General features: G+C 37.6%; 1 protein-coding gene across 2 annotated transcripts in view; it reads right to left on the reverse strand.

Annotated features, from left to right (window-relative positions):
- SLC30A9 (solute carrier family 30 member 9) overlaps window positions 1–12,975 on the reverse strand; it is an 85,228-nt gene that overhangs the window by 57,344 nt on the left and 14,909 nt on the right. For both annotated transcript variants that reach the window (XM_045056435.1, XM_023253156.2), the window contains exon 2: window positions 6,527–6,694. In XM_045056435.1, the coding sequence (XP_044912370.1) occupies window positions 6,527–6,694 (168 nt within the window). The remainder of the gene's footprint in view (window positions 1–6,526; window positions 6,695–12,975) is intronic.

A 12,975-nucleotide genomic window follows, 5' to 3' on the forward strand; every position in this document is an offset into this window, starting at 1 on the left:
GGACAGTTAAATAACATGATTTTATTTTTGTCTAAACTATACAGCAAGCAAATTCTGAAGCATCTTTACCCATAAAAATCTATTTATCAATTTCTTAAAATTTTCTTTTGGGGAACAGAGAGTAGGGCAGACAAAAGTGAAAGAAAAGCTTTCAATATTCACCTAGCATCTGAACAACTAAAATCTTTTACTGTCAAAAGTTTCAGAGACAACCCTCTTTTCCACAATGATCAAAGTTGTTCAACCAAATCACTGAGATGAATTGCTCTAAGGCTGATATTTCTGGATATTTTTCTCCCTACAAACTGTCTATAGTTACTAATCATATAGTGCTAAGAATCATAAGCAAGAAATGCTAGTAAATGGCTCAAAGACATGTATGAATACTTACTTTGCACACCAACACCTTAATAAGCTTGTACTGTATCACTGGAGTAGAATCTTTATGACTTCAATAAATAACTAGACATTCTATCCATGAATATCTCTAGACACTTGTTTAAAGCTCAATCCCTGGCTGTTTGCCACACATCTGCTGCCATTAGCAAAATTAAAACTAATTTTACTAAAATTTAAAACATCTGAATGCTCCTTAAAAACTTAAGGATTCCTTAGCAAGTCTCTGCCTCTTAATGAGCTGTTCCTGACTTTACCACGTGATTTGAATTATTCAAAAGTCAATCTTAAATCCTTAAATATACAAATTATCTTTCAATCAAGCAATTACTTGCTGTCTATCTGATGGCTAACAACGACTAATTTGGCCTAAGCAAATTCTGAAAAATTGAGCCCAAAATAGAACTATCAATAAACAAATGTATTTCTAATATAAGAAAATAAACTTGTATTTTTATTTGTCAGCAGACGAAAAAGGAAACCTTGTCGTGGATTTCAGTTTCAAACCTTTTGTAGAGCAGAAACATTAAATATCTTTGCCTGAGTCTATGTTCACCTCAGAAGAGTATTATAACATATTTTACTTTTATATTATTTCATCACTTATTTCTTCTCCCATTTCTTTTCTTTTTTTAATGTTTATTTATTTTGAAAGAGAGAAAGAATGCACGTGCACACACGCAAGCAGGAGAGGGGCAGAGATAGAGAGGGAGAGAGTGAGAATCCCAAGCAGACTCTGTGCTGAGTGTGGAGCCCTACACGGGGTTCGATCTCACAACCGCCAAGATCAGGACCTGAGCCAACATCAAGAGTAGGCCACTTAACCGAGTGAGCCATGCAGGCATCATTCTTCTTCCATTTCTATGTTCCAATAAATATTCTGGAACTCAGGGACTCATCATAATCTCCATCCCTTCATCTTCTAATATCAAACTCTCAATATTTCTCCCTGCAGTTCTCCATCATCACAAGAAAAAGAAGAAATTGGCTCAAACTGCATAGTAAGCCCAAAAGGAGGATGGGGCTTAGGGAAAAACATGAAAAACAGGCACTGCAACATAAGTACAGGTTTCTCAAGGAATCTATAAAATATTCCCATGTGAAAGACACCCAACTAAAGAAAAGATAGTTAAACTCCCTTCCTGTACTGTCTCAAACATAGTCATGGCTTCAGTAACCTCTTAGGTAGAGCTAATAACTACTCCTAAGTCTCTCCCCAAGTAGGAACTTGGCATTCATTCATTTACAAATATTTACTAAACAACTACTATGTGCAAACCACTGTTCTAGGCACTGAGTCCTGCTATCATGGGACCTGGAAACAAGTGGGAGAAATAAATATTGGAAATACCAATCAGTATTAAGTGCTGCCCACACAGAGTTAAATTAGGTTGACATGGCTACTTTAGATGAAGTGATTAAAGAGTGACTTTGTGGAGAGTTGACATTTCAACTAAGATGTAAATGACCAGAAGGGTCAGCCATGTGTAGAAGGGCACCTTGGAAAGAGAAAGCAACTAGAGCAAAGGCCCTAATCAAGAACAAGGTTTGTATTTTCTAAGAGCCAAAAGGAGACTGGTTGGGCTGAAATATAATGAGCAAGAAAGAGAATGGAAGCACAGAGCCCAGGAAGACTGCTGCAGTAATCCAGTCAAGAGATGATGATGTCTCACAACAGAAAAGTAGTATACCCGGGGTGCATGAGCAGCTCAGTTGGGTAAGTGTACAACTCTTGATTTCAGCTCAGGTCATGATCTCACGGTTGGGTGAGGTTAAGCCCTGAGTTGGGCTCCATGCTGACAGTGCAGAGACTGCTTGGGATTCTCTCTCCCTGCCCCTCGCCCACTTGTGCAAGCTCGCGTGCTCTCTCTCAAAGTAAATAAACATTTTTTTTTTAAAGGCTAGCATAATTCTAAAAAAGAAAAGAAAAACAGTATATACCCAACTGCCCATTAGTCCATCTGTTAAGATGTCATAGAGGCACCTACAATTCAGAAGTCCAAAACTAAATCACCACCTTCTCATGAAAATATACTCTAGCTTTGGTATTCCCAATTTTAGAAGTCACTGAAATCATCTACACAATCACCTAATCCAAAACTAGGCACTGTGCTTTACTTGACCCTCTCCTCTCTTCCCCAAATTCAATCACCCAATCTTAATTATTTAGCTCCTAAATCTCGAGTTCATCTACTCCTTTAAAAAAAAGCATTGCCATTAACCTAATCTGGACCTTCATTTGTATTACTGATCTCAGTCACCTTCTTTTGCAATAGGTTTTCCAGTCTTCAGCTAATTATCTTTCTAAAATTTTAAATCTGATCAAGTACTTCCTCTACTTAAAATGCTCTAACAGATTCCCACTGCCTACAAAACCAAGTACAAACTCCTCAACAAAACCTTGATCTCCTGATATTCATCCCTTGTGCTCTCAAAACTACCAACCCCACCATCAGGTCGTCTACTAACTAATCACACTAAGGTAGTTGTAGGTTTATCTTCTTTCTCTACCGTTCAGTACACCAATACCTAACTTTCTTTTAGGTCCCTAATTAGATAACATTTCTCCTCATGGAAAACTTTCTCAACCACTCAACACTCAGTTAGGTACCCCTCCCAAGTGCTCCTGCAGTATACACTATTTCCTCTATCAGGGAACTTACTCTACAGTATTACATTTGTTTACTTAACTTTGTTTCAGCAATTTTCTATTTTAGTAATAAACTCAGTCATTCTCATCTGCTGCCATATAAAAAGTGTTCAATAAATACTTCTTGAATAAATTAATGGACAAATAAAGGACTTCATTTTTATGCTGCACAGCAAACTAGGTATCCTGAACAAACTGTTTTCAAACACATTACTAAGCTCACAAAAAAAATTATCTTTAGAGGGCAAAAACAAAAGGAAAGCAGGACCTCTACAGAATAAGTGAGAACACCAAAGCCAACTTTTCCCCTGAGATTTCTGTTAAAGCTTATAGTCCTTGAGCTTCTACTTCCATATCTGCTAGGGAAGTAAGAGACCAGAGAATAAGAACTACATTCTGTTTAAGATGAGAAGTCTAACAGGAGACACCCAGAAAAAAAGCAACACAACGTATAACTCTGAACTGAAAAAAAAAAAAAAAAAAAAATACACACAGAAGGGAACAGCAAGAAAGCATGTCAGCCTTTACTTCGCTGTTAAATAGTGAGGATGAAAAAAAAAACCCTGAAAATCCTAAGGATAAGTCAGCTCTCACTCAAGTTTGCAGTCTAAATTCATGCTACCAAAGTGGTCTAAATAATCTAGGGCAAAGAATTTAATTTAATTTGGTCCCAAGCTAGAGTCCCAGCCGCTAACAGAGGCAGAAGCAAACTCTATGCAGGACTGCATCTTCAATCCAGAAAGATTTCAGAGTTCCAAAATATAAAACTGCATGGAAAATGAACAACTCTCAGTTAAAAAACAGATATGGCATCATGAATAAGTGCATGAACAGAGGAAAAAAGATAATACAGTTAGAACCAAAAATTTCAGACAGAAGAATTTTCAGTCACAGAATATAAGACATGTTTAATACGGTACTAAAAGAGAATAAAAGAGACGTTTGGACTTACGAACATAAGGAACAAGAGACCAAACAAGCAAGATGAAAAATAAACAATTTCTAGAAATGAAAAATATAATCAGTGAAATTAAAAACCCAACATACATATCAACCAGCAGATGAGAGGCAACAAACAAGGGAATTAGTAAACCAAGTAGACTTATGAAAATAATTCAGAATTCAGGCCAGAAAAATAAAGAAATACAATATGACAAAGAGGCTTAGAGGCATGGAAAATAAAGAACGAAAACCTAACATAATTCTAGTTAGAGTTCCAAAAGGAGTAAAAGAGAACTGAAAGCGAGGTGGCTGGCTGGCTCAGTTGGTGGAGCATGTGACTCATGATCTCAGGGTTGACAGTTGGGAGTCCCACATTGGGTAAAGAGATTACTTAAAAATAAATAAGTAAATAAACTTTAAAAAAAAAAGAGAGAGAGAGAATTGAGAAAAGGTAATACTTGAAGGGAGAGTGACAAAACTATAGAGTAAAATCAATTCTCAGATCCTGGAAGCCCAACAAATCTCAAGCAAAATAAACACATAGTAATACATACCTAGTACGCAGAAATATACACAGTAAAACTGCAGTTTACACCAAAGTAAAGACTTTCAAAACCAAGGTAATCAAATTTAAAAAGCAATACAATACAAAAGACATGAGAACAAAAGCATGATATGTGACTTCTCAACAACAGTGGAAGCCAAAAGGCACTGTAATAACATCTTAAATGTGCCTTTACCATAGATAGATCCTCACCTCAAGAAACTTCTATAGGATCCACATCAGACAGAAAGATCAGAGAAATAAGAAAAGGTAGTTAACAAAGATTCTAGAAAAATTTAAACAAATAACAATGTATATTGTATAGAAGGGAAAGAGCAGAACAAACACAAAATACAGCCAATAAATAGCGTGTAAGTTGGGAGAAAGTGACCAGAATTAAAGCATTCTAACTTCTTCATATTTTTCAGAAAAAATGTAAACTTTTCAATTACCTTTAGATGCTGAAGTACATAGTATATAACTCCCAAATGAGTACATGTATGTGTGTGTGTCTGGGAGAGAGGGGACAATGCAATGAGAAAAAAAGAAAAAATGTAAAAGGCGAAAAAGAAATAGAAGATAAAAAACACAAGGAAGCTCATGATACATTGGCAGAAATATATCCAAACGTACCAGTAATAACAGTAAATGTAAACAGACTAAATTTCCAATTAAAAGACAAAGATGATCAAATCAGGACAAAAAAAGGTTATAGTCAAAGGATGGGAAAATTTATACTGAGCAAATACTAATAAAATCTGGTGGAGATGTCACTAAAAAAAAAAGTTGTTACATAAAAATAATGAATGTAATTCATTAGTGTTATATGCTAAATGTCTATGTATCTAGTAACATAGCCTTGAAATATATAAAGCAAAATTTTAGGGAGAACTATTAAAGAAAAAACTGTCAAATCTACCATCAGAGCCATCATGGCTTAAATGCCTACTTTAGAAAAGAAGGAAAGTTCAGAATTAATAAGCAAAATAGCTACCTGATAATTTATTTTTATTTTATTTTTTTAAATTTAAAATCTTTTTTTAATGTTTATTTTTGAGAGAAAGAGAGCACAAGTGGGGGAGGGGCACAGCCGGGGCGGATAGAGGATCCGATGCGGGCTCTGCACTGACAGCAGCAAGCCAGATACAGGCTCGAACCCATGAACAGTGAGATCATGACCTGAGATGAAGTTGGACATTCACCCAACTGAGCCACCCAGGCACCCCACTACAAGATAATTTAAAAATGAATGACAGAATAAATACAAAGAAAGCAGGAAGATTTAATTTAGGTAAAAGTAAAAATTAATAAAATAGGAAATAAACATACAATATAAGGATTCAAAGAAAAAAATTATTACTTGGGAACATAATAAAACGGACACAGTTCTGGCAAGAATAATCAAGAAAATGACAAACACCATTAGGAATGAAAAAAAGGGATATAACTATAAATGCTGCTCAGAATATACAGAGTATATTGAACTTGATCCAATAAATTAAAAATTTAGTTTAATTCGATAAGCTCCCAGAAAAAAATAGAACTTACCAAAACTGAATCAAAAAGAAACAGAAAAACTAAATGAAAGTAAATCAGCAGTCTAATAGCTTTCCACAAAGTAAACACTAATTCAGAAAGTTTTGTACAAAAGTTCTATGGAACATGCAAGGGACAAATAATCTTATTCAAGCTATTTTGGTCTAGACAAAATGATTTTTTTTTTTTAACATTTATTCATTTCAGAGAGACAGAGAAAGAGCATGAGTGGGGGAGGGGCAGAGAGAGGCAGAGAGAGAGAGAGAGAGAGAGAGAGAGACAGACAGACAGACACAGAATCTGAAGCAGGCTCCCGGCTCTGAGCTGTCAGCACAGAGCCCGACGTGGGCTCGAACTCACGGACCACAAGATCATGACCTGAGCTGAAGTCAGATGCTTAACCGATTGAGCCACTCAGGCGTCCTGAAAAAAAATGATTTTAAAAGATTTATACATACCTGTTTCATCAAATGATGGTACTTTTTCCACTCTGAGACTTTGTGATCCCTGTCCTTCTTTCTGAACATTTGTAGAGTACAACTTCACTTGATTCAGTGTACAAATGAATGGGTGACTACAGGGAACCACGTTTGAAAAGCTTCCCAATGTCACTAAATTCTGCCATTCTACAAGAAAAAAAAAATTAATTTCAAATTCACAACAAGGATTTTATACCCAATAAAAAATACTTACTAAGATTAGAAGGGTAATTTTACAGAATAACAATAAAACTTTCATTCTGCTAAATATCCAAATGCACAATGCCAACCCACCCTCTCCACAGAGGTATTTCATTGACCCCTAGGTGTATGGGGACCACATTTTGTAAAGAAAAAATAACAATAATATTCCTATTTTCTCTAATTTGTAAATTTATTCATATGGAAACTTTTAAAATATATAAAATTAGATAAGACATTCTGATTATTGATTATTCACCTGTTCTGAAAGGTCTCTGGAATACTTTTATTTTATATGCTGGTTGCATGCTAAAAAATGTTGACATAATATACTTTTCAGAATAGAGAACTCTGAGGGGGAGCGGGTGGGGGAGGTCAAGATGGCTTCCTATTCAAAATTACCCTGTGTCCTCCTTTTGCTAGCTAGAGATTTATTCCTCTTTCACTTCACAATCAATAAGTGAATTACACTAATCAGTCATTCAGAGTGTCACTGATTTTTTTTTTAATCAGATAATTAGATCAACATTTGGTAAGATTCCTCAGTATACAGGAATTCTAATTGAGGGAAGAATAGAAGACTAATTACAAAGCACTTCAGCTGCTGCATCTGGGTGACTGTGGGCTTTGGAGGCTGAAATACAGAAGAAAAATATATTCCACACTTGCACTGAAGTGGTAGAAAACTAAATATGTCTGTCTCTACTCTCATGTGACCCTCTTTCTCTTTTTTACTATGAGTACTCAGACCTTGAAACTCTTGCGAATAATTTACATCTCTTCTAAAGCATCAGATGAAATAATGAAGTTATATCATTAGAGATAGTCAAGTTTCTCTAGTGGAGAGTTAAGCTTTCAAGGGTTGAAACTTTCCTCTTTTTTTTTTTTTTTAAAAGTAATCTCTATACCCAATGTGGGGCTTGAACTCATAACCATGAAATCAAGAGTCACACGTTCTACCAACTGAGCCAGCCAGACATTCCAAGTACTGAAACTTTTCTAATTGTTTAATAATGTTTTCCAAAAATGGTAATTCATGTATGTGCATGTACAGATGTATACCTTCTGAAATCAGGAAGAATAAACCTTTTCTTTATGGCTCAGAAAATTCATCAGGAACATAAATTTTGTGAATGTTCAAGATAATCTGAAAAGCATGAGAAACATAAAGCAGCATAAGTATCCACCCAAGTTTCAGGCTTGGAATTTTTTTTTTTTTTTTTTTTTGAAAAATTTCCTGATGTCAACTTAATTGTTCATTTATTTGGTAAAGAATTGTTAAAGGCCCAGTATGATTTTGGTCATTTGGTATTTCTTAAAGGCTGAGTAAAGCAAATATAACAATGTATCTTCTTGCACATTAAAATATGTAGCCTACTAGCAGGGAGCTTGGATGGCTCAGTTGGTTCTGACTCTTGATTTCAGCTCAGGTCATGATCCCAGGGTTGTGGCATTGAGCCCCACATCAGACTCCACGCATGGAGCCTGCGTAAGATTCTCTGCCCCTCTCCCCTGTCTTGTGCTCTCACTCTCTAAAATAAAAATCAGGGGCACCTAGATGGCTCAGTGGGTTAAGGTCAGCCTCTTTTGGCCCCAGTCATGATCTCACAGTTTGTGGCATCAAACCCCGCATCAGGCTCTGCGCTGGCAGTGTGGAGCCTGCTTGGGATTCTCTCTCTCCCCCTCTCTTTGCCCCTCCCCCTCACACACTCTCAAAATAAATAAACTTAAAATATTTTTTTAGGGGCGCCTGGGTGGCTCAGTCGGTTAAGCGTCCGACTTCAGCTCAGGTCACAATCTCGCGGTCCGTGAGTTCGAGCCCCGCGTCGGGCTCTGGGCTGATGGCTCAGAGCCTGGAGCCTGCTTCCGATTCTGTGTCTCCCTCTCTCTCTGCCCCTCCCCCATTCATGTTCTCTCTCTGTCTCAAAAATAAGTAAACGTTAAAAAAATAAATTAAAAAAATATTTTTTAAAGAATACATTTAAGGGGCGCCTGGGTGGCGCAGTCGGTTAAGCGTCCGACTTCAGCCAGGTCACGATCTCGCGGTCCGGGAGTTCGAGCCCCGCGTCAGGCTCTGGGCTGATGGCTCAGAGCCTGGAGCCTGTTTCCGATTCTGTGTCTCCCTCTCTCTCTGCCCCTCCCCCGTTCATGCTCTGTCTCTCTCTGTCCCAAAAATAAATAAACGTTGAAAAAAAAAATTAAAAAAAAAAAAAGAATACATTTAAAAAAATAAAATTTTTTTAAAGAAATAAAATTTTAAAATAATTTAAAAATAAAATATGTAGCCTACTAGCAAAATTAGTGAAGCAAGGGCTAAAGCAAATGCTCCTAAGAAACACCCTCCAGGAAAGCACTGGTCACTGGTATTCTGACTTCACGGTCTGATTCAAAGTATCTTTTGTGATTATTACCTAACAAAGATAATATGCCACAAATACTTTTTTTTTTCACCCAGTGATCAAATGCTTTTGTAGAGACTGTACTAAAATGTTTAAAAAGGGAATATGCCACAGTCTAAAACTCCTTCCTCAGAAGCTGACAATGTTTCCATGACTGGTCCTAGATGTTTTTCAAGGTTCTCCTTAGTTTTTCAAACATTAAAGAAAATTTCAAACACGTGCAAAGGTAGAAAAAAAAAAGTACAATAAATGTCCACATATTCATTGTCCACCTTCAGCAATTATCAACTCAGTCAACCTTGTCTTATCTCTACCTGCACCAATATCTCTTCACCTCCATGTTAATTTGATGAAAATCTCAGACAAAATAATTTCATTCATAAGTATTTCTGTATGTATTCTGAGACAAGAGCTTTTTAAAAACACAGATAAACCACCATTACAAAAAAATAATAAACAATTGAGGATATCATCAAATATCCTCAATTTCCAACTGTTAAAAGTTTTACAACTTTTGTGGGGCGCCTGGGTGGCGCAGTCGGTTAAGCGTCCGACTTCAGCCAGGTCACGATCTCGCGGTCCGTGAGTTCGAGCCCCGCGTCAGGCTCTGGGCTGATGGCTCGGAGCCTGGAGCCTGTTTCCGATTCTGTGTCTCCCTCTCTCTCTGCCCCTCCCCCGTTCATGCTCTGTCTCTCTCTGTCCCAAAAATAAATAAAAACGTTGAAAAAAAAAATTAAAAAAAAAAAAAAAAGAGTTTTACAACTTTTGTGTGTGTGAACAGATCCTAATAAGATCCACATACTATGGTTGATGCAGATGTCTTTTAAGCCTCTTTTAAGCTACAAGATGTCTTTTTTTTTTTTTAACTTTATGTGTTTCTTAAAGTTTATTTATTTTGAGAGACAGAGAGAGAACGTGAGCCCAAGTGGCAGAGGGGCAGAGAGAGCGGGAGGGAGAGAATCCCAAGCAGGCTCTGCACCATCATCATGAAGCCCTACTCAGGGTTCCATCTCACGAACTGTGAGATCATAACCTGAGCCAAAATCAAGAGGCGGCCACACACCTGACTGAGCCACCCAGGCACCCCTAAGAGCAATTTTTAAGGTGAAGAAACCAAGTTTTGTCCTAAATTTCTGTCCTGGTAGTTTTCCAGTCTGAATTTTGCAGACTTAATTCTCATGGTGTTCTTTAACCTGTTCTTCTATATGTTCTACAAATCAAAGGATGTAAAGGCTTTATCTAAATTCTGATTCTTTTTGTTAGGATGCTACCACTTATTATGCAGTGATGAGTTCTTTCATCAGGAGCCACACAAAATTTGGTCGACTATTTGTGTAGTGTCTGCTGTTGTTCAATGCCCATAACCATTTATCCATTAGGTGGTTACAAATGGAGATATTCAAATGTATCAATTCTTCAATTGTGAGAACACTTCTACAAAAAGAAAATCCTGTTCACTTATTTGGTTATTCACCAATGTACTTCACATAGGAAAATCAGGCTAAATGCTTAATTCTCTCCTTATTTACCAGTTCTCATAATAAAGAGTTCACTACCTACCATCCTGAAGTAGTGACAAATTAATTTGCGTATATATTATTATTTCACAGATTAAGAGTTATTTGATATATTTCAATCCATTTCAGTCACTCTGATTAATAGTTAAACTGTCCCATTTCTGACCAGTAGGGGTCTCTTCAAATTGATTCCTGCATCCTTCTGAAACTATTCTAGTAATAATCTTTAATAGCTTCCTTGCTAGCTGTTCTTGAAAAATCCTTAATTTTTAACTTTAGAAGAATTTCAGGTATCAGCAACGTTAAAAGTACACATTTGGCATTAACACAAGATCAAAAGTTGCACAAAATTTGCAGAATACATTACCACCTTTAACATTTTATACTCTAAAAAATATACAGGGCCACATTTGATTCAGGAAAAAAAAATATTATCTAACACACAGCAATAGCAACACAACCATTTAAAAATACATAGGGGCACCTGGGTGGCTCAGTCAGGTAAGTGTCCGACTTCGGCTCAGGTCATGATATCACGGTTTGTGAGTTCAAGCCCCATGTCGGGCTCTATGCTGACAACTCAGAGCCTGAAAGCTGCTTCGGATTCTATGTGTCCCTCTCTCTCTGCCCCTCTCCCACTAACCTCTGTCTGTCTTTCTCAAAAATAAATAAACATAAAAAATAAAAATAAACACACCCACTTTTTAATAAATTATTGAATTCATTAATTAATTCTAAGAGGCAGAAAGATAGTAAAAAAATTGTTACACTTTATTCTAAAGAGGTTAGTGTGAACTTAAAATACACAACAGCAGAAGCTTTCTGGGCCCATAAAATACACAATAATACAGACTGTAAAAATGTTCTTCATGGTAATATTTATCATGGCAGAAACTGGAAACTTAAATGTTTCCTAATAAAAAAATAAAAATTAAATTATGATATCCCTATATTTTCATTGTGTACACATTAAAAACTATTAATGTGGAAAAATATTGAGAATATTACATAAAAAAGCAAAAGACAAAACAACATAGGATTTCAACTATTAAAAAATGTGACTGGGGGTACCGGGGTGGCTCAGTCAGTTAAGCGTCCCACTCTTGATTTCGGCTCAGGTCACGACCTCACAGTTCTCAAGTTCAAGCCCCGTGTCAGGCTCCAAGCTGACAGTGCAAAGCCTGCTTGGAATTCTCTCTCTCCCTCTCTCTCTGCCCTTATCCTGCTCTCGCTCACTCTCTCAAAATAAATAAACTTTAAAAACAAAAATGTGACTAGTAGGGGGCACCTGGGTGGCTCAGTCAGTTAAGTGTCTGACTCTTAAGTGTCAACTCAGGTTTTGATCTCAGGGTTTTGAGTCCAAGCCCTGTATTGGGATCCATGCTGGGCATGAAGCCTACTTTTAAAAAAATAATAAACAAAAATAAAAATGTGATTAGTTGGGGAGGAGTTAAGATGGCAGAGTAGTATAGTAGCAGGACCTTATGCTTGCCTTGTCCCTCGAATACCAGTAGATAAATACTAAGTCATTGTGAACACCCAGGAAATCTGAGAACTAAGAACAAACTGCAACTAGAGGGAGAAAAGAAGCCAAACTGTGGAAGGTAGGAGATGAAGGGATGGGATTTGGGGGAGAAAAGAATCAGCTGTACTGAGGAGGGGAGGGAGCCCTGATTAGGGACAGGGAAGAAAGGAGAGAAAGAGATGGCGGGGATGGGGGGGGAGAGAGAGGGAGGGAGGGAAAGAGAGAAAGAGAGAAAGAGAAAGAGAGAGAGAGAGAGAGAGAGAGAGAGAGAGAGAGATAGCAAGCGCATGTACATGCAAGGGACAGCAAGCAGGGTGCAAAGCATTGCACAAGAACAACACTTCCCCAAAACCACTGACAGGGAAAATGACAGGGGCTGATAATCTCAAGTTTTTACAAGCAACGGAGCTCAAAGTCTGAAGGTTTAGAAGTCCACGCTGTTGCTGGGGTGGGGCCTGGGAGTCACAGAGGTGCTCCTGTGCAGAAGGAGAACGACATGGGTGCAGATAGTGTGCTCTGAGGATCCCTTGGGTTGCACTGAGAGAGACCGCACCCCTTCTTGCAGTGCATTTGGGAGAGGTGGCACTGGCTCTCCAGGGACAAAAAAGCCAACAGATACCCTGAGCTGCCCTGTTCATTAGCCTAGGAGCAAAGGCAGCTGCTCAGGGCAGCTACGCTGGACACTGGCTTTCTGCTGCACTTTACCATAAACTCCAAGCCTCTAAGCTTTCATGCAACTGCCCTGCTGGGACAAACTGGCACCAGCCACAGCACAGTGAGACCCTT

This window comes from Felis catus, chromosome B1 (assembly GCF_018350175.1).
Source record: "Felis catus isolate Fca126 chromosome B1, F.catus_Fca126_mat1.0, whole genome shotgun sequence".
Lineage (NCBI taxonomy): Eukaryota > Metazoa > Chordata > Mammalia > Carnivora > Felidae > Felis > Felis catus.